The sequence below is a fragment of the Brienomyrus brachyistius genome, unplaced genomic scaffold, assembly GCF_023856365.1.
Source record: "Brienomyrus brachyistius isolate T26 unplaced genomic scaffold, BBRACH_0.4 scaffold44, whole genome shotgun sequence".
Lineage (NCBI taxonomy): Eukaryota > Metazoa > Chordata > Actinopteri > Osteoglossiformes > Mormyridae > Brienomyrus > Brienomyrus brachyistius.
The window spans coordinates 2,792-25,292 of NW_026042319.1; the positions used below are offsets into that span (position 1 = coordinate 2,792).

The following is a 22,501-nucleotide window of genomic DNA, read 5'->3' on the forward strand; positions in this document are numbered from 1 at the left end:
TATTCTCCCCCACATGTGGCCAGGCCTAAATACAACAGCAGTCAAACTGTACTACCTTCCTGGGAGAGCAGACCTGGTTGAGGACGCCTGTGCCTCTGGTTTTCGAACACCCACAGAGGACACCTCATCTGTAGTTCTCTGTATTTTCCATTCCAGTAACAGTCCCAGTCATTCACGGTACTTAAATCACTACAATCGGTCACAATCAAATCTTTTTCACACCCCCCCCCCCCATGTTGCAGGCCATTTTATTTAGTGAGCATTCCCTTGACAGCAAGTAGCTAAAGGTCAGACTACCTCAGTTGCAAGGTAGCCGTGATCGTATCAGAACTTCAGCGCGGATATGAGCAGGACCACAAATAGTAACGGGGCGCCCTAAAGTGCACTAGACGATAGGCTGAAGATCCAGGCTCTCAGACTAAGTGCACCGGGCGACCTCTTGACGAGGCGGCGCTCACGTCGCAGAAAACTCGTGAATTATATACAGAAGTGGATTTAGACAATGTGTGCCAATAAATGAACAGCCATGACCCAAAGCGAACGGTGTTAAGTACAACACGTGATCAAAAGAGAAACCTTCCCAAGTCCAGCGAAACCCCATGACTGACGGATGCAGGATTAAGCACGTGCATGCACATGGGACCGGCTCGCTCACCTTTCCCATTCTGCCAGGCTGTGTACCAGGACAGGCTCAGGAACGACGTCAGGAATATAACCGCAGTGGCAACAGTCCCATTTCTGAGCCTCATCTCATTTCAGCGCGTCCGGACCGAACCGACTCCGTGCACGGAAAACGGACCGGTGGGGCGCGATCTCAGAGCATCCCCAAGGCGAAAATCCACCAGCGTTGGGGAGAACGGCGACCTGGGGGGCGCGTCTCAGAACCGTGGGATCTTTCTGACCTGAAATGACAAAGGGACGCGGGATGAAGTGAGAGATGCGCAGAAACAGGAAACAGCGACGGGGTTAAATAAGAGATCGCAGTGGGGGATCATGGCACCTTACAGCGATTTCCATGGGAAACCACGGCATCTTACAGAGATCTTTATGAGAGATCATGCCTTTTCCCCAGCATCGCATGCGCGGCTTGCGATATTTCACAGCAAACCGGACCCGGCAACTGACAAACTTCACCCCCCTTATGGGTCACGGTCAAGCAGCCTCTGTAGGGGATCCGCCTGCTGGAACGCCGCGATCAGGACGCCAGGTTGCGCGGCGGGAGGACGGCGGAGCGAACCCCAGGACAAAGCCGCCTCCCAACACCGTGCTGGCATCGCATCCCACGGGACTGCCGTCCAAATGCCCCGGCAGCCTTACCCAGCTATTCCGCGATTCACGCCAGCGTCGGAGCTGCGATGTTCGCCTGCTGTCGTCCAGCCGTCGGTCAGTCAGATGATAAGACTACACCGATTTCTCAGCATACAAGCCCCACACCGCCCCACAGAGCCACAGTCTCTCATTAACACGCACCGAGCGCGCGAGCTCTCAGGCAAGCTTAGCACAGCCGACGCCCACTGATGACGATTGGCTAAAGCCGGCACATATCGGGCCAATCACGGCGTGTAAATCTGCATGTCTTTTCGGTCACAGGTCATGTGACAACCGAGTAGAACGTTCCTATCCCCTGGGGAGATTGTTAAAGGCGTCTTTGGGTGCTTCTCAATATGCGTACTTCACTGTACTTGTGTTCTCGTGTACCCATTTTACGTCATTTTTCATTGCCCAAGACTGGTTCCAATGCTAAGAACAGAAGTACTTAGGAGAGTAAAAATCCCCCGAATGCCGTTCTTGCCCTGCCCCAAATACATTAACATTTCTATCAAGAGTTATAATATAATGCAATTATTTTCTATTCTAATTGCAGCTGATATCAAATTTAGGAAGCAGATCGTAATGATAAAGAAGTGATCGATGTACATAAATCAGAAATGGCGCCACTGCGTGTTGAGTCTCTAAACCGCAACTTCGGAGCGGCAGCCAACTGTATTAGATTGTGTGTGTGTGTGTGTGTGTGTGTGTGTGTGTGTGTGTGTGTGTGTGTATGTGTATGTGTATGTGTATGTGCACGATCCCACCCTCCCTTGCGGGGCTCTATTTATTGAAACTGAAATGTAATAAAAGTGACTCATCGAGAATATCTTACCGCGTCCAAAGCCTGCAAGAAAACACACATAACACTCGCAAAAATGGGATGTCAGCAAATTTGTGCACAAATTGATAAGCTACGTAGGTGATAGCAGTCAGATATTGAGAGTACAGGACAGTCCCTGCTCATTGGAAGCCAGCCAAATTACTGGATGTTTTGAAGACCTGTAGTGAGGTCGGGTTTCTGGAAGAACCGAGGCAGACTCAGTGTATGCCATTAAGTAACTTAAACACCACGAAATAAATGGTACTAAAGCAGTTCCTCAGCTTTGGCACAACTTACTTACAGTCGCGGTTCACAAAACAGTATCCTTTATGACCAATCCACCCAAAAATCATGCCCCGCCCTTTTAGAGAGACGAATAATGCTATTAATACACAGAGCGTATCAAATCTAAATTTTGCCATCCGTTAATTGTGCCCAGCCGTTTCGAGAGGAGTTACCCAACACTTGCATCGTTATACTGGTAATGAAAGGCTTCGCAAGATATATATCAGAAGATATATCCGGGCGGTTAATAAAGTTATTCATAAACAATAATACCAGACTTAACCCAATAATCCATCCATTTTCCGGCCGCTTGTCCTACGCAAGGTGGCGGGGGTCCGGACGGGATACCATACCATCGCAATCGAGACTAAACACTATATAGGTCGGCAACCTATGCTGACAGAAAGCGTAATAGAATGCAAGTCACCTTTTCGTGAACTGGCCCCATAGGAATCCAGGGGCCTGCACGGGGGCCACACAGAAGATCAGAGGCCATCATATAGTCACAGTGTTCATACAACTGCTCCTTAGCATATGCATTTCTAAAATAAGTTGCAAATCAATAACGTCTATCCAAGCAAATACAGAAATCAATAAACGTTTGAACTGTCATTTAAAACACAACAAAAACACATTAAAAAGCTGAAACAAAAAATAATAAAATAACAGAAACCCTCTCCAACAATCGAGAGCGTTTTCTCTTGCCGTCTAAACTACGAACATGTTGAATTTCTTTTATTTTTAGGTCCATTCGTCAGAGTTAACGATGTTAATAAACAACCTATCTTTAATCGGCATACACACACGCACACAATTTTAAGAACTGACCTTGACGTTCTCTTAATAAACTACACGTACTAATAATCTTTGAATTATACTATATAGGCAGTTAGCAAAATCTTAGACGCTGATTAAATGTTACTATGCACGTAGTCAGCTTTCAGTATATTTTTCATTTTAACAATGGCACAATGTTCATGCGCACTGCTAAAAGAAATATTTGAAAAGACATACGTTAGTAAAGCAATACTGAACTACATTTTCTTCATCTAATGACGCCGTTGTCAGGAAGTGCGCGTTTTTTATCGAGGCAATATCGCCTCCCGGTGGACACACGAAGCAAACGCTATATCCTTACGGTCAAATGGACTTACAGACTTACAGTGTTTGTGTAGGAGAAAGTCCGGCTCCTTCGGTTGTATGGTGTAATGACATATTTTATGGGCACTTTTAAGTGTTTCTTAGGCTCCAGAATCTAATTCTGCTATAATCTATTTTTCTAGTGCTAAGCTGTGGCTCTGTGGGTTAGGATGCCGTGTGTGTGATCGGTCGGCCATCGGCTCTCTCAAAATGTTCATTGCTTTGGATTAAAGCTTCTACCAAATGAAAAAATGTAAATACAGGATAATAAAACAGCATTATTTAACAAGCTACCCTTCCATTCCTCTGTATAATGTCCATTAATCCTCCGTGGTCTATTTTGCCTTTGATCCAGGTTAGTGTATTACCTGATAAAACTAGTTCCTTGAATGGGATGAAAGCACATGGCGCAGAAACAATGATTGCGGCTATGCCTTTAAGCTTCAAGCTATCAAAACACAAAGAAAAATACGCTGAATATCTGCCACCTCAATACACGGTGTCATGAAACCTCATTCCCAGCTTTAACGCAAATCAACTGTGCACAAAAACACCGCTATGGAGATTCTGGCAGATATTATTTTGGGTCAGTGTCCTCCGGGTTCCCACAATGAAGTTCCGCCATCCTTTCCCCAATTATTGTAGTGACGTCTATACCACAAGAAACACGTAATCGCAAGACTATAGACGGAAACCCTATATCAAGGTGGGCACTTAGGCTATATACGTGTATTACAGTAACTCCATAAGTAAACCTTGCTCTCCTAACTACATACCGCCCAAGCAAAGGTCTCCTAGCAAGAATCACAGTACACAGCCATTTATCTGATAATTATATGCACATACGTGGCTGTCGTTAGGTCCGAGTATTTTATAAGCCGAGCCCCGAGTACTTCCGCCCGGACTTCAATCATCGTTCAAAAAAAAGTCAGATAACCTTGACTTAGCCCCTGAACTTTTCAATAGCTTGAAATTCCTCGGTACACATACATGTATGTCATACCCATTCATACAATCGGGTATTTCTGGGGCAGATATTCAGACACTTATAGGAAGGGGGACCCAAGACGTGTGTTATTTTAGTTTCGATTAAAAAAAAAAAAAGTTATTTTTATATTAGTCTAAATTTTCATTTGAAATCCAGTTTAGTCTTAGTTTTTAGTGTATTTTCACCAGTTTTTATTTTAAACGTAGTTTAGTTTTTATGCATTTGAATTTTAGTTTTAGTCATTTTATTTTCGGGGTTTAGGATGAATGGTTTAGCAACTGACTGGATTTCGTTTCAATGAAATATTTCCGTTAAGAAGCGAAAATAAAAAAAAATCATTAACTTAATAGTATGAAATTTTTATAATGGAAAATATCTGACATTTGTTTGAATTTTATTTCTGTTAGTACTGACAGCAATATTTATAGTGTTCGTTTAGGTGTAGTTTATTTTCGTGTCTTATTTCAGCTAACAAAAATGTTTCCTTACAGTTTACATCTTAGTTAATGATGATAGCCCCGGCCAGAGCAAGATTCAGATTCCGAGCCCGAGTTCGAGCCCCAGTGCAAACACACACAGCCTCTGAACCACCACAGGTGATGCAAACAATAGCTCGGTTCAACAAAAGCAGTTTTATTTCACAGGGCGTGATCTCTCACAAAATGATACATTGTCTCCGAAGCTGGTAGACCCTCCGCAAGATCGTAACCAAAGAAATTTCACACAAAAGCTATTTAATCCTCAAAAACTCACAACCAGGGAGAACTTGCAGGATTACATTCAGAGCAGAGCTGACTCACCCCTCCCCCCCACAGCCCCACCCATCCCACCACCTGGGCTTGGGTTTATGTCACAACACCTTATCAACAAGCACACTCAGCAGTGGGGGGCCTGGGGCCCTTCTGGCTTTTACTTCCCGCACGTTTGGGTCACTTGCAGGAGACCAACGCCCAGCCTAAGACCCACTTATACAGTACTCACAGTGTCAGGTGTCTGAAATCTAACCTATTCTCAATCTGATCATCTTTTTTGAATTACAAAACTACAAAGGACAAAGGGACAGCCTCCATGCGTGTCCCTGCTCAAAGCACCCAGCAGATGTTTCTAAGTTTCCAGGTCAATTTTATCCACTTTCTACATTTTCTGTACACCTTTTCATTGACACTACAGTGTAATTGTACCTTTTCACTGTGGCTCCTTGAGCCAAAACAACTCCAATTAAAATATGCTAATGTATATTCTTATGGAAGCAACTTAAAAGATTATTATTCAAGGGAAAAGACCAATTCCCTCTGAGGATCATCTATACTTTGACTAGTGCGTCCAGTTTATGAAGCACTATCTTTGCTAGGCCTGGAATCAATCAATCGTGATTGATTACGTCACTGGCAGGGAGGCCGTGACCTCGGGGCCCTTGATTACGTCACTGGCAGGGAGGCCGTGACCTCGGGGCCCTTGATTACGTCACTGGCATGGAGGCCGTGACCTCGGGGCCCTTGATTACGTCACTGGCAGGGAGGCCGTGACCTCGGGGCCCTTGATTACGTCACTGTGTTAGTTAACTTTATTGCCTACATAATGTTTTAATAAAATTAATATTTTATACATAAATGCAATAAAAAAAGATTTAGTTCTGTAACAATATTTTAATTCCCAACTGAATTTACCGAGGAACCAGAACTGAGGACATTATCATCTTGGTGTGTTTTAAGGCATAATTTTGTTTGGTTTTTTATTCTAATAGAAATAAGATGTGTTAAAGGGAATCTGAATTATAAACCAGCGCAATATGCTAAGGCTTGTTATGAGCTCAAACACAACTGTGGCTTACTTACCACCCTGCATTTTTAACAAAGGTATTTTTTGATATTCTTTCCATGTTTCTCTGTGCAAAATTCAAACCGGAGCCTTCGGGACCAGACTGACGGAAGCCCAGTGCCATGAACATGCAGAGTCACCCCCACAGCCACGAGGAGCAAGCCCCGCCCTCACAGCCACGAGGAGCAAGCCCCGCCCTCACAGCCACGAGGAGCAAGCCCCGCCCCCCCACCCACAGGTCACACACCTCGGCCCTGTCCGCTCCAACTCATCTCTGAGCTGCATACGAGGGTCGGTGCGATTGCTGATGTGGGTCAGACGGGCACACCAAGCTTCATATACAGCCACGTCAGTCAGACAGTGATCACTGTAAGAAATCCAGCTGAGAGACGGAGGAGCTTGTGAGAGGATGTGGAGACGCGGGGGCAGGGCCCTGGGACGCGGTATGCATGCAGTGGGGGTCACATCAGCAGGGTCTGTCGGGGTTACACGTTTTTCTACACTCTGTCCTTAGGGCCCCCACACTGTCTCGCTCAGTCCACGGTCTTATCACTCCAGGCCAGCGACTTCCTCTTGGCCAGCTCCAACCAGGACGGCTGGCCAGCTCCAGACGCAGGAATCGGCAGGGGCGGCGCTGAAGGTGACGAAGATGGGGACGATGACCAGAGCAGGGACTGCAGTTCTGACCTCTTCCTCCACCTCTCGTCTTTGTCAGCATGAGCCTCGGAGGCAGCGCAGGTCAGCACCTCTGGAAGAGAGATGGAGAGGCCACGCCCCTGAGCATGCACTGGTGGAGACATACAGGCACACTTTCGGCAACTCACTGCTATGAGCCTGGATTCGACCACACAACCAGCTGGAATCTCCTCAGCCCTGTGCGGCTGTTCTGGTACCTGGGAAATGCACATTTACGGGTGCCCTCCTGACCGCCTTCTCTTCACACCTGCCCTCAGCTAGGGGTCTCTGCTGAGTCGTGACAGCAAAGGTGTCTTTCCGCAGCTCAGTCTACAGGTAAACAGAGACTGAACTGAGTCCCGTGAGCAACCAGACACCTCCCCCCCCCACCGGACTTCCCGCCTCAATGCACCTGCACGATGTTTGCACAAGCACAAATGGTGATTGCTATCTCATGTTTCTTTTAATAACACAGCAGGTCTGTCTTGGGTTAATGTTAACACCACTCACCTGGCTCTCAACCGCTCGCTTAGCCCCTCTTGGGACTTAGTTAGAACGTAAAAGATTTGCTTTGTGTCTAGTCGGTACTTCTGTTCCTTCTTTGTTCATTTAATATTTGCTTCAAAGGAAAACTAATTTACAAAAGTAAATCTGATTTAAGGTATAAGCAGGACACCTTTTGACGTGCAAAAATCACATGTCTGCGGATTTAGCTCATTAAACCATCCTACTCCTAGTGGTCATGCATTACCTTGCTCTCCAGATGGGCTGGCCATCCTGCCTTTTTCGGCATGAGAGGAGATCTGCTTTCCATTGCTGCCTCCGTGTCCACTTTCCTCTCCATAGGGGAAGACGTGGGGGCCCCCTCCTGGCCGAGATGGGAAATTAACTTCTTTTCTTCCCTGTCCCGGGCCACGGGTTGTGGGGGCCTCTGAGAGATGCCCTGTGGGGCGCCGAGTGGTGCCAGCTTGCAGGTAAAAATCTGCTGGAGGCTTCGGGTCTTTTCACGTGCCACAGACATCCAGACGGGCTCAGAGGTTGCAAGCTCGCCCTCCTTGGAAGGAGCAGGAACAGGCTTAGACAGGGGTCCTGTGTCTGCACAGAGAGCTGGAACAATATACCAGACAGAAGACAGAGACAAGATATTGGTTCATATGATGTGAGGTTTTAACAATGCTTGTGAAAGTGAGTTTAGCCAAAGTCTAAAAGATTTCGACCTGCCATGATCCACCAGTTGAGGATTATTGGTTTAGACCCTATGTCACGTGATACAAGTTCCTGTGTCAGCTGGAATTCACTACCTCAGACTATTCTTCTCACGCCCTCCTGTCACCAACGGCATGTACGTTTGAGTGCGTCCCCACAAATGCGCACCCATGAGTACCACCATTTGATATCTCAAAAACAGAGGGTATGGTAGTCTTTACCTCCTTGCTTGAAGCATTCGATCTTCTCTCTGGGCAGGGTGGATGGAGGCAGGCTAGGAGCAACAAGGGGTGGGAGTCTGTCAGGATTCTGAGAGGGTGGCTTTCTCAGAAACGGGGGCTTGGTGTTGATGTTGTCTGTGGAGATATCCCATTCCTCGTCATCCAGTCTAGGAGAATGAGGAGCTCTGGGCCGCAGCTCCTCAGAGATTGCTAGTTTAGCTGGAGGAGGCTGTGCAGGGGGGGACGGGGGACCAACCTCAGCACTGCGGCCCTTGCGTGTCTGCTCTGACTGGGCTATGTCTGACCGGTATCTCAAGGACAAGGAAGTAGAACGAAGCTTCACCCCGAAGGAAGTCCTGCCTTGCGTGTCTTCCTCTCCTGTGGTCGGCATGGTGTTGCTCTTACTCTCCTGAACTTCCTTTACCTCTGAGCCTCCTCCTGCTTTCCCCTGGACTTGCCCAGACTTTACAGACTCTTCTGTCACTCTCTTCTTCATGGTACTCTGTTCTGCAGACCAGGGTAGCTCTTTAGATTTGGCTGCTCCCAAACTTCCCACAGGTTGTTGTAGCAGCTGGATGCTAGAAGGACTCTTGACCACCAGATCTTCCTCTAGTTTGGTCACTGACTGCTTATTCAGAGGGATCTCCTCCGTTCTGGCTGTTAGAGGCTCCTGGAGCTTATGGTTGGAGGAGGTCTTGTTTACTGTATCTTCTGCACTCACTGAGCTCCCCTCAACGCCACCAGTAAAACTGCTTGTCCTGGGTCTGTCCCAGGCAGAAGAGATTGAGAATTTGAATGACCCAGAGTTGGGTCTTTGTTGCCTAACAGCCTCTATGGGTTGTTGGTCATCCTGAACAGTGGGTGGCGCTGATGTTCTCTGGGCTGACCCCGAGACAACATCCTCTTGCACACACTGTTCCATAGTTGTTGGGGTAGCTTTTTTCGGCAATGATGTCTTTGGTATTATGGGTTGTCGTTCTCCAGACTGCAGAACGTTTTTGGTGGGTGCTACTGTAGAGAGCTGAGGGTTGGGTGAAGGATCCAACTGTATTGCTGGGATCATCTCTTGAGCTTGCTTTCCCAGGTCACCTTGCTTCTGAAGAGTGTTTTTGGGGGGTGTGTAATCAGATGCACAGGTCTTAGGTGTTATTGGGTAGTTCGAAGAGTATCGCTGACCAGAGTTCTGCAGAATTTCTTTCACCAGGTCCTTAGTGCCTTGTGCCTTGCTGGGGCTTTGGGGCTTGTTGGTAGGAGTCCCTGGTAGCTCAGCAAATCCAGGAGAGGACAGCACCTTTGCAGGACTTAACTCTGCAGGTTGGTTGGACTCCGGCACCCGTGGCACAGGCCGGGGCAGGAGGGCGCGTTTAGCCACTTGTTCCACTTGCTGAACAGGCTGCTCCAGGCTAACTGCAGCAGTCTTGGGAAACTCCAGACTGGTCTCCATCTCCAGCTCCTGCTCTCTTCTCTCAGGATTTGACTCCAATAACATCTGAGTGGAGTAAGAGCGGCAGCGGGCTGCCTCTTTGGGAACCTCATCTCCTTCTTGCTCTCGCTCCAAAATAGCCTTTTCCAGGGTATTTAAGCTCTCTGAGCGCGGTCTCTCAACACTCTAGTCCAGAGACAAGAAAGAAAACCTGTAGTTAGACACATCTAATAGTGTAGTCTGGAGGTAGCCAGATATAAAGCAGACATAGAAAAGCTTTGGAGAAATCAGAGACTAACAAAATACTCTGACACGACACAGAAACAGGATGTTCTCCTAGGCATTCTCATGCAAGAGACCAATGAGGATACAATGCAAGTCATCCTGGGCTAATTTGATGAGAAGCCCAAGAGGAGGGCCAGTGTGCCAGGGTGCCATCCCACCAAGACTGGTTTCCGTCCCTTGGTGCTGGCTCTTTGATTCCGGGGCTTCACCGACATGCGGTGACGGGCGGCTGAGTTGTCCAGACATGGGATGAATCGGGCAGGGACGTCAAAGTCTGTTACGGGACTGAGGGCCTCGGTGCTACTTGGCTTGGGAGACGGCTTGCCCACTGGTGACAGAAGGTGGGACGGAGGTTGGGCAGGACTCTGGAAAAGCAACGCACACAGAATTAATGAGCAGGTTTCAGACACAAGACCAAAAACATCATGTGACATTACTGCTGCATGCTGGCCCCCCCTTATTACATCACTGGCAGGCTGGCCACATGTTGACGCCCGCTGATTACATCACTGGCAGGCTGGTCCTATGCTGACATCCCCTTATTACATCACTGGCAGGCTGGCCACATGCTGACGCCCCCTGATTACATCACTGGCAGGCTGGTCCTATGCTGACATCCCCTTATTACATCACTGGCAGGCTGGTCCTATGCTGACATCCCCTTATTACATCACTGGCAGGCTGGCCACATGCTGACGCCCCCTGATTACATCACTGGCAGGCTGGTCCTATGCTGACATCCCCTTATTACATCACTGGCAGGCTGGCCACATGTTGACGCCCGCTGATTACATCACTGGCAGGCTGGTCCTATGCTGACATCCCCTTATTACATCACTGGCAGGCTGGCCACATTCTGAGGCCCCCGATTATTTTATTGCCATTTTTGTTCTGTGATCTACACTCAACACTATCGGAAAACCTCAGTAAACGTTAGTCAGTGAACTGCTGGTGATGAATGAAACGCCGGAGGAATGATACCTGCTCGTCCTCCTCACTTCCCGTTCCGGCTAAACTCAATGAGCTGTGGTGTCTGTGGGAGTCAGGGTACTGTGAGTGAAATGGAGAGCAGGGTTCAGTCAGCAAAAGCTTGTAAGAAACACAGGGAAAGATTACGGTTTACCGTACGTACCCTCTGGCTTATGGTTGGCTCCAGGGCCTCGTGCAGAGAGACGTCAGGGGGGCTATGGGGCAGCCCGTCATCTTCAGAGCACGCACCAGTGTCCTCTGTGCGCTTAGTGGGAATCAGCATGGGTGGGGGACCCAGCCGAATGTTCTGCTGGAGCTTCATCTAAGTGGAAACCAAAAATCTTCATCATCACTATCATCCTCATCAACATCCTCATCACCATCCTCATCACTGTCATCCTCTTCGTCAGCACTATTATCATTATCCTTACCACCATCGTGATCAACACCATCAACACGTCACCATCCTCATTATCGTCGTTGTCATCATCCTCAATAACGTCACCATCCTCATCATCCTCAACACCATCACCATCAACACGTCACCATCGTCAACAACAACAGTCACCATCGTCAACACCATCAGCATTCTCATCAAAACCATCACCATCCTCATCAGCATCAACACAGTCACCATCCTCACTTCTTCAATATCATCATTTTTGCTACTATCAGCGACTGGCCCCAAACCTGCAGAGCTCTGATCTTGCCATGCACGTTCTCCTGAGAGAGAATTCGTTCTGGCTCTGGAGGAGCTTCTGATTGGTTGGTGAGGAATATGCTATCATGTGACAGCGCTCGAGACCCGAGTGTCCCTGGGGAGTAGCTGGAGATGGGGACAAGAGAAAGGGTGAGATGTAGCCTTCAAACCCCACTGTCCCCAGAGTCTCTGCAGCCTCTCCAGCGACGAGGCCTGAGGACTAAAGACATGACTAGTAAAAACTAGACTAGTATGGATTTTATATATTTACCATTGTTTCTATGTTGCTGTTTTTAACAATAGGCTGTGTTGGGCCGGAGGAACTCACACAAAGTCATCCAAGGAGTCAGAGCTGTCCCTGTGACATTCCGGGGCTGTGATGTCACTAGCGGACTGGGTGTGCGTCATCGAACCTTCATCGTCCTTCCTCTTTATCCTCCCAAACAGACGCGTCTTCAAAATCTGAAACCTGGATTTCTTCTTGACTATAAAGAAGAAATTCAAAATATTTGGCCATTTAACTCAATAATTTGCAGTTCTCCAGCCATGTGATGGGACTGTCAGTTTTGGCCCTGCACAACTCAGGGCTCATTCCTCCGAATACTGAGCTGCAGGTTCTAAGATGGTCTCTCTCATGACTCCCACATCACTTTCAGAAGTATGTTCAGTTTAGATTTCAGCTTAACAAAGTTTGGCTCTTCAGTTCTCGATGCATCAACGTCACTGTCGTTCAGATGGTGACCAGCAGGAATTTCTATACTGTAAGTCAGCTGAATGCAAGTTCATATTTAATGAGTTCACCTGGGTTTTGTGTGTTAAAACTTGATTTACTGTAAACCGCTCTGGGTAACTGTTGGCTAGAGCAGCAGCAGAGGAATCTACAAAAAGAAGTAGCTCTGAATTGCCCTGAATTGCCCTGATTATTGCAGCTGACAGAGAGAAGACAGGGGGCGCTCTAACCTGCAAGGTCTTCATTGCTCCTGGGGCCATCAGCCCCAGGGCTGTCCATGCTCTCTGCTATGCCCAAGAGGTAATTGCTGCAAGTGAAGGAAAGGAGATGTAAGATCAACTGTCATATCACTTCTGACCAACAGGTGTCATCATGGTCAAAGAGCAGGCCTTCTGGTCCAGAAAAGGATGGTCTTATGGCCAGCTAGGTTGTGATTTACATCAAGTAATCCAAGCTGAGGTGCAGGCTAAAATGCAAAAATGTTCTCTGAAGTAACACCAAAAGTTACTGAGGTGCGTTCTGATCATTACACTAGAGTTCTACATCTCAGATGTCTTGCATATTTTTTAAATTACAAAAGGAAATGCTCACATTGAATGTCTCTCCCTCTCAGCTGATATACAAAGCAGAGAAAACCTTTCATGCGCACGCCACACAATGTCCTTGACTGCTCTGGTCATGCTGCGTCACATCATTTTGCACGGCAACGGTCTGCGATAAAGCCCAATAGAGAGACAGAGCCAGCACCAAATTATAATGTTGACGGTCAACACTGACTAATCTACTCATCTGTGTACTCAAAGATCCATATAAATATTTACCTCAAATTAAATGTGCTGTCTTTATGTTGATAGAGCACAGAATAATAAGAGTGAAAGTTATCACTTATTAATTTATCAATATTATCAGTATTTAACTGAAATGATCCCATTACCTAGAAGAATGATGACAATGAGGGTGAGTTAATTTAAGTGGGATGTTAGTTTTCATACTGTTCTGTACTGGTCAAATTGTGAAATAATAATAAATAATAATAAAAAGACTTCGACCAAAAAAAATGAAGTGGGATGTTGGTACAGGGGATTGGCCCTGACAACCACCTGGATTGAATATTAAAACCCTACCTAGATAGAACACATGCAGTTCTGTCTGGGGTAACTGCAGCGCCACCGGCAAGAACCCCTGGCAGATTCAGGGGGGCAAAGCACTTTATAGACCCCCCCTTTGCCCGGCATAATCTACCAGGGACACCCCCCATTTGGCAGAATCTACCATGGGGACTGCAGTGGGGGCTCAAGGTCACAAATTCTAGCTACATCCCTGCATCAGATTTTGGGGAATATTTTGCATGTTTCTTATAGCCTGAGTCTGGGGCATGGACCCTAACCCCCTGCTGAAGGGAGAATGCACATGTCCTGTCCCATGCAGCCAGTTTGCTCAAAGACACGTTTGGCAAGAAGCGGCCCTAAAGGTGTTTACTGAAGAAGGCACGGCCCTTGGACCTTAATCCTTTTTATAAGATGGATCCTTTTTAGGAAGATCTACTGCGGAACCTGCTGGGGCTCAGTGCCCCCCCCCCCCCCCCCCCGAGGCTCAGCTCCCAGTTGCCTCTCAGAACCACCACCCACCTTGAAAAACCGTGTGACTCCAGGAAGGCATTGCATCTGCTGCCATGTAATGAAATCACAGGTCTAGCAAATGATCTCGCACATCAGGCCCAGCGGATCAGTGAGTTCAGGGTGGGAGGGGGGCTGTTAAGGTCATCTAATCTGATAGTGTTAAGGAGGACGACTCTGGAACAGCTCTCCATGTCACCGATTGCTCACCCCTGCCCGCCCCGGAGAAGACAGACAGATAAATAGGAGACAGACAACATCAATCAGCAACAGAGATGAACTTTGGAAAGGGCGAGTTCTGATCCAGGTATCAGAACTAGGGCAAGTGTGCACGTGAGGTTTAAGGACCTTAAAGGAACAAGGCAGAATAAGCACAGAACAGCACTGGAGGCTGAGAGAGGCTCACTGCACTGGACAGAAGCGCAAGAACAGCACTGATTTATCTCCAGTTCTATCCTACAATCTTAGCATCGTAGCAGAAACCCAGCAGCCTGTTCAGGTGCTTCTCTCTCTCACCCGCTCCTGCCGGTTCCCTCGGGGGCAGAGTCATCACTCTGGAGCTCCGTTCTCACAATCCAGCCAGCCATGGTGATCCCACAACACGCCAAAGGCCTTAAAGGTACATCCCCACATGACCAACATTCACCATCGTGACGCCCGCGGCTGTAACCGCTGCTTAACTAGACGCAAGGTGAGCTGCTCAAGGTGTGTCCCACTCCCTCTCTCTACGTCCCGCCCCCCGCACCTCTCTCGCTCGGCCCGATTTGCTGAGCATGCTCAATGGGCACGTTTGTGAAATGATGTCATGTGACCATAAGATAAAAGCAAAGCACATCAGGAGTGACTGACGATCAGCCCCATGCATCGAACAGAAGAGATCTTCGGAACTCTATGGAGTATCGAGTTTGCAGCGGTGTGAGGAATTGGAACCAAACCATCATGTCAAGTTCAATTATGTGAGCCCAGGTAGAGATGTTTTAGAACTTACATCATCATTCACCTATGAAGGCCAACAGTACAGACGCCGTCTACTTTACCTCTACAGACCGACGGTACAGACAGTAGTAGAAACGCTTCTTGTCCATGATCTCTGCCATATCTGGCCATTCTGGTACCAGTCCCACGCTGAGTACTGACCAGCCATCCCAGTTTAATTCTACCCAGATGCCTTTCCTGGTTGCCCGGTGAGCCTCCTAAGGCATCGCATGACATTAAACACCTCAGTGACCAACATCTCCACAGCCTTGCCAGAGAGAAGGTGTCTCTGAAACCGAGAATAAAGACTTGGGCCCATCCTGAGTGCGCTGCCTCCGCTGGAGAAACAGAGTATTGCGGCAGAGCGCGTTCAGGCCAGGAAGCGGCCCTGCTGTTCCCACATTTGTGTGTGTGTGTGTGTGTGTGTGTGTGTGTGTGGGGGGGGGGGGGGGGTGCTGTTTACTAAGCGCTCCAGCCAGTCACAAGCGCCTGAGGCTCCCTGTGAGCTCCGCTCGTCACCCTGGCAACTCGGAGACATCCCATCCCAGAATTCCTTAAACATAGAACGAAAAAAAAAACCAAGGCCATATGACACTCGCAGGCTCTGTCACACGGCGTTCGCAGACCCACATCACCAGCCAGCGTACGGCGCACCACAGTACGGCGTCAGACAAAATCATTTAAGCATCCTCTTCACGTTGGTGTCAAACTGCGATACTATGTGCTATGTGATACTAAAGTCACCCCAGCATTTGCAGCAACCATCCAGCACATCAAAGTATTTTTTTGACCATGTTCAGCTCATCACCACCTCATTGACTTTAACTAATTAAATTAAATGAGCTGCTTGTGAAATTTAACATATGCCGCTGAGGAGGGGTTTGGGAACCGAAACGGTGATCATCTAGCCGACCAACAAGGTATCAGTAACATTTGGGAGGACAAAAGAAAAGCCTGTTTTTATCGTGTTACCATTAATTTGCATATATTATAATGGAAAAAAAACAGAATTTAACAAGCAAACAGACATTTACCACCCAGATAATTTTAAATTCTAAACATTTCCTTTGACTACATAAAACTTTTGCACAGGGTTGCTGACCAGAAAAGTCGAGCTTTCCTGGAGCCAGGGTTCGACACAATTACAAGCCCTTCCGGTTCTCAGCTTACAGACAGCTTCCCACAACCGTGGCGGGGTGTGGGGGAGCTTTGGTAACATTACAATAGCAGAGCTTAGACTGTAATACCGTTGTGTCTCTTGGGTCTCTCAGGACTGCATACACAATGTTTGCACAAACCGGCACGGACAGAAAGCAAGACCCTGCTTGCCAGTAACCACACAGCTTTGCCAGTAATCACCCGCTCAGATCTCACCAAAAGCCGCACCACAACAGACTGGCAAATCTCAGAAATCCAAAGATCTCACTACCTAGTATACAGGAACCGCAGATTCACCCATACTCAGCTGGCTGGAGTGAGATATTCAATTTGAGTCAAGTCTGCGCACAAATGTATATGTATGTAAGAGTTTTCTTACCTCGTAAACAGTCTGCAGGGCGTGAAAACTACCCCAGCGCTTTTTATGAAGCTAATTTTAAGTTTATAATGGAATATGACGAAGAGAATATTATAAGCAAACCTGGGCACCGTGTCTGGTCATCCTAACCTCCAAGACAGCAATGACAATGAGAGTCCTAGTTCTGCGCAATCTGTAGTTACATCTCTGGGCTAAATCACCGCAGATCATTCAGTGAAGACTAAGGGTAATGTATGAAATCCTTACTGCCTAGATATGACGGGTATGTCACACACACAATAAAATACAGAACTCCATAAATAGGAAGACTCAATGACGCAACAAACCTTTAATCGGAACGCCTCAACTCACAAGGTGGGAAAGTCAGTTGTACCCACAATGCACTTCCTGATTTGCATATACACACAGCAAGGCCATATAAGGATACAGAGAAGCATGGGGGTGACAGGGGGTGGCAGGCCCGCTCTGCATTTGCTTCGAACACACAATGCATCACAAATAACACTCAGTCGCCAGCCATCAAACTGTGGGCTTAGAGCACAAAACTGACCGGTGATCAGCGAGAGGACAGAGAGACATCCTAGAGACACAGTCGGTGTGTGTGCCCAGGAGAAGCAGGGCAGAAACATGTCAAACACAAGCATAGCAGCATCTTTGCCGTGCGCATGCATGCGTTTGGCCGTTAGAGAGAAAAGGTTTATGCCAGCAACTGGGAGTCACGGTGATTGTTGCTAGGCGATGAGGTCATTTCTGGGCAATCATCAACCAAGGATCTTAGATGAACGTTACTGCGGAGTCCCACGCATCGGTGCCAGTTCGGGACGTTTGACCATATATTTTCGTTTTTTCTTTTTTTTTGTTTGAGGACTCCGAGAAACCTCTCTACCCCCCCTCTGAATAGTTCTGCTCCTGTGGGCCTTCAGAAAAGCTACACTGCCAGGAGACACACACACACGGTACACAACCATTCAGCAGAGGCTTCTTCTGTCCATAGTGATGTACAATCAGGCAAACTGCACATATATATGGAAGAAGCCAGGTAGGTGCAAGTGCAGCTAGGCTGAGCTTCCAACGAAAGCCCAGTGTAACTAGTATTGGAACAGGAGCTACACAGTGACTTAAAACAAAGCAAGAACCTAATTAGACTACTGAAGAACCAGGAGTGCGACAAAAGAATAGATGGGGAACGTAAAGAGGCATCGGGCTAGTAGAGGGATTAAAGGAACAGACGGGTTCCCGATACATTTCTTGAAGGTGGAGAGGCAATCTGAGAACGTCCACCTCTGCTGTCCAACGGCACGGCTGTTAGCGCATTGCTAACGTCACCGTGTGACGCCCGGCGCTGAATTAAGAGCTAAACTGCTCCAGTTGCTGGGGGTCTGTTAGCTAACACAGCGTAGTACACAGAGCCACGGATCGCAAGAATGAGGTGACGGAGCTATAGAGGAACTGCCGTCGCAGACGCGGACTCCCGCCAGGGGAGAGCGAGCCTGGCTTGCAAGAGGCTGAGGCGGCCATGTTTTTCTCCGTTATGTCTGTGGTGTCTGTTCTCTCCGCTGTTCCCTGGCCCACGTGTAAACAGCCTCTAAACGTCAGTAGGATGCTACAGGACGTTTCCCTTAACACCGCAGTCTTCCCAGCACATAATTACCAATCAAACCCCCAATTACATTGCGTTACTCTCCGCAATCCCAACAGCACGGCTCCCATTGACTTTTTATTAGATGTTTCATTGGTAACCGGCACTACGCCCTGCTTCACTAATGACACGTTCCCGTTTTAATGATTAATTAAGAGCCGCTCATTGACCAGTAAGCCCAGGAATGGTGATGCAGACAAGCCTGGTGGACACCAGAGGTACGCAGCGATGCGGAAAGTCTGGGGTTATACACAGAGCTTCTCGTACTTACAGCCGCAAGATCCACGGCACGATAAAACAGGAAATGGGGCACACCAGGAAATGGGGCACACCAGGAAATGGGGCACACCTGTATAGGTGGACTTCAACCCCAGCAGCCAGCGAAACAGGAAATGACCGAGTCTGTTTTGACAGCAAAACTCTAAACAGAAAGCGTGGCTATTTGCATGGCCTTTAGGCGTTTTACATACACATTGCCCGAAAGTGATATTTGAGTGAAGATGAACCTCTTTTTGTTGGGTTCTTTATTCACCTAACTGTCCAGCCTTGTCGTGATGACAGCTGGCATCAAAAATTTTCCCTTGTCAGAGCCATAAGAAGAAGTCATGTTGTTTCACTCCCTGTCAGCAAATGATTACAGTCCATTCATGAATTTCATGTCTGGCTGCTGGATTGAGAGGAAAAAACTCACTTTAGCATTTCATACCCTAATCTAGACCGCGAGACATAATGGTGACAAGCTGCAAAGCATGTCAGAGACTTTCATTGCACGTAGAGACTAAGGGCGATGCTTCCTTCAGTGGGTGTTCGGACAGGCAGGCTGGCTTCTCCTCCGCTCCTCTTACCTTAACCAACAGGCAGCATTTGCTTAAGCCGATTGCATCATTTAATAGTTTGCTTATCGTCGTGACATCGGCACGACTGTCGACACTTTAGTTACAGCTCTGAGGCACGCAGACGGCAGCAGTGACTTCAGCACAGGTTACTGACCAAAGAGTTGCTGCTTGAGTGAGCCAGAGTTTCCCCCAGGCCTATTCACAGGAGTGATGGGTCCGCAAAGCTCTGTTAGCTTTAGGAGAAACCGGCTGCTTGTTCCCAGCCTTCGGCCTACAAATCCTGTTCACCCGCAGACCTGGAGCTCAGCATCGCTGTCCTTTTGATCTCCCTGAGTAAATCCGAGGGTGATGTGATGTTTACCGTCTGATACCAGCCCTTCTCTTCGACACCATGCACTCAGGATCACATTCCAAAATGTAACAGTTCCCCATCGTAGGCTGTGACAATGCAATATGGCTGACATATGCAGCAATAATGCAATATGGCTGACCCAATCTGTCGCATGGGACCAGCCCCATACCAGACAATCAAGTGAATTTTCATCTTAACAATTTGTCATGAATTGAGAAGGATTCAGGCCTCCCTTCCAATTTGTCCGTTGGGCACATGAGTAACTCGCACCTGTGCCTTATTCACAGCCTGCATTGTGTTGCACTGCACACCCTTTATCCTGCACGCTAACAGATCACCCCCCACCCCACCCCACCCCACCCCACAGTGACAGAAGAAAGAATTCATCAGGAAATAAAACAGGCAGAGAGCATGCCAGGCCACTAGGACTTCAGCTCAAATCCCAGTATGATCCTATATACACTGATATATTCTTTAATAGGGAGGCAGATCTGAACCATCCACCAGGATCTAATGTTTGGGCAAAAGTAAATATGCATCAAACACAACTGCAAACTGAAACCCCACCACAAACGTCCCTGCTGTGCAGGAATTTCACTCACACTGGTTCCCACCTACAAATCACTACAGAAATGCACAGCGAGTTGGAGAACATCAACACCTGTGAAGATTTAATCACCCTTTGATAAGAAGATTCCAAAAGTCTCCGGGTCAGGGAGGGTTCCGAGCAGGTCAGGTGATCATCTGAAGGCCTACAGTCCAGTTCCCCTTGGTTGCTTCTCACTATCACAAAAACTATAAAAAAAAATTTAAATCAAACATCAACACACACATCTGAGCTCCTTAAAGTGACAGCCGCTGTCCTGATTCATCTCTCCCCTCCAAGCTGACTGTGCCCCAGTTCTCCTGTAAGCCTGGCTCATTCTCCCGCCCCCCGTCTGTCCACCGCTTCTCCTTGCGTTCCCCTATTTTTAGGCACTGAAGGTGGCCCTGTTTCACAGCCTTCTCCATCTCCGTGCTGCCCCATCCAGCGACTGCACACCAGGACACAGAAGTTGGACCCTCATCTGTGTTGTTTTTCTTACCGCACATCGTCATCATCATCATCATCATCAGCAGGACTCCGACACTCCGCTCACACATCAAACGTTACACAGTAACCACCACCAAAGTTCTGCCTCAGCGTCAAGGCAACCTCACCTAAGGCAACTGTCTTTGCACTGGAGGTCTGCGTCTTTACGGGATTAACCAATATATCTGGACGCTGTGTTTTTCATTACACAGTGGAGTGGAGTGGGGGGGGGGAATTCCTTCCACACTTTCATTCTACTACACCACCCCAGCAACGAAACATAACGCAGAACTGTGACTAATGAAAAGAGCAAAACACAAACGACTTTCGGCTACTGTTTAACTCCTTTTACCACCAGTCAGGGTGACCTCACATGGTGATTTAAGTACAAACTCCAAGGGAGGGGGTCATTTACTTAATGTATTCTCTTTTTCCAGCAGTCAAAGAAACGTGAGTATAGCTAAACTAGCCTGGGTCCATCCAATGTCCATTAATGTAAAATCACGTTGCTATTCTTTTTTAGTGCTTGTACATTGCGGACGCATTTGGAAATCTTAAAGAGCCTGACAAAAATGGCTGATAAGCGAACGTCCTAGTGCCTTTTTACATAATAATCGCGCTATAAAGTTACTGATGTCTCCGTATCTGAACTTCACGTCCCCATTAGTACCAGAACCTACCAGTTTGTCAATTTACTGCGACTCCAAGTAAAAGTTTAGCAAATGAAACACAGACGTCAATTTTGTACATTTGAACATTATTTAGTTAATGGTATTTAATGGATAAATAAACTCAGCAAGTGCAATATATACTCTGTGGTCCAAATAATGAAAGTGGGTAAGACACCACCCCAAATAGAAACTTTGATTAATTTTATATGTATTGTTTGAAAACTTGCATTGTTTGCTGCATGATTTATTTTGCAAATACAAAATTCAAAGGAGAGCGCACGTGAGATTAAGGGCGATTATAACCAGATTTAATCCATCCCTCTAGGAATATACGCGGATAATTTTATCCACACTAAAGAATTTTTCTGCGACAACAGAAAAGGAGGCGAAAGGATAAAGGGCATGGAATCTTTGTATTTTTCCTTCACGAGTTAAGTTTTAACATTAATGGTATTTAATATAATGGGTGCCTTCAGCGTTTTATTACACGGAAAAGACGCTCACAGGTAACAGCCCCATTAACTTTAACATTAAATATAACATTACAGATGGAAAGAAGAACCCAGCAAAAACAAGTAACATTCACCTTGCACATCTCGCGTGAAAATTCTCAGTTTCACATGAAATATTCGCAAATGCCCCATTTCAGCATTTTTAAAAGTAAGAAACCGCAGACTAAGGAAAGAGGTGCCTAAGACCAGCGACACATTTCCAGAGATTTATAAACCCTCTAAACTTGGTGATCCTGGAAATCCTGGCGGAAATCTGCCACTCCGTATAAACAGGCGACGCAGATTAAAATTAAAAAGTGCAAAGTCACTCACCTTTATTCGACTCGTTAATACTGAGATATTTTCCAGGGTAGGCGCATCCCCGCGGCGCGTTCACCGCCTCTGGCGAAGGGAGCGAGCTTGTGCGCGCTTCCGTCAGCGGGTGGTGTCGCCTCAGTTTAACAGCTGCTATCAGCCAATGGAAAGCAAAATTGCTCTCAGCCTTGCCGAAAAAAAACCCGACGCGCTGGGGATTATGTCTGTACAAAGTCTTGGTAACTCCATAATTGCCGGATTTCGCCTGCACTGTCAAAATAAAGCTTTCTGCTGCAAACGGGATTGCCAGCTGCGGGAGATCATTAAGTAGCGCCCCCAAGCGGGACATCCACCCACATGACTTCACTGAAATGCCTAAATCTCATCGGGAAGCATGACTGTATTTTAGGCAACAGACAAATAACT

The 22,501-nt window shown here is 47.3% G+C and overlaps 1 protein-coding gene and 1 long non-coding RNA gene across 6 annotated transcripts; both read right to left on the minus strand.

Moving 5' to 3' along the window:
• Positions 1 to 5,157: 5,157 nt before the first annotated feature.
• Positions 5,158 to 6,592, minus strand: LOC125722994 (uncharacterized). The gene is made up of 2 exons (XR_007386703.1): positions 6,031 to 6,592; positions 5,158 to 5,989 (listed from the first exon to the last, which is right to left on the minus strand). It is a non-coding gene; the product is annotated as an uncharacterized LOC125722994 (long non-coding RNA).
• A 212-nt stretch (positions 6,593 to 6,804) lies between these two features.
• On the minus strand, positions 6,805 to 22,297 carry LOC125722993 (CRACD-like protein). 5 transcript variants are annotated; one of them, XM_048999341.1, is made up of 12 exons: positions 22,094 to 22,297; positions 20,188 to 20,321; positions 12,802 to 12,878; positions 12,170 to 12,326; positions 11,832 to 11,967; positions 11,305 to 11,463; positions 11,154 to 11,222; positions 10,331 to 10,537; positions 8,465 to 10,073; positions 7,789 to 8,144; positions 7,256 to 7,367; positions 6,805 to 7,110 (listed from the first exon to the last, which is right to left on the minus strand). In XM_048999341.1, exons 3-12 carry the CDS (start codon positions 12,848 to 12,850, stop codon positions 6,896 to 6,898), a joined length of 3,069 nt encoding a protein of 1,022 aa, XP_048855298.1. In that variant the 5' UTR covers positions 12,851 to 12,878; positions 20,188 to 20,321; positions 22,094 to 22,297; the 3' UTR covers positions 6,805 to 6,895. The 5 variants fall into 5 exon arrangements, with proteins under 5 accessions (XP_048855298.1, XP_048855295.1, XP_048855296.1 ...); XM_048999338.1 differs by having other exon boundaries at positions 20,206 to 20,321; positions 22,094 to 22,296; XM_048999339.1 differs by lacking the exon at positions 22,094 to 22,297 and adding an exon at positions 21,856 to 22,085 and having other exon boundaries at positions 20,206 to 20,321.
• Between the last annotated feature and the right edge of the window lie 204 nt (positions 22,298 to 22,501).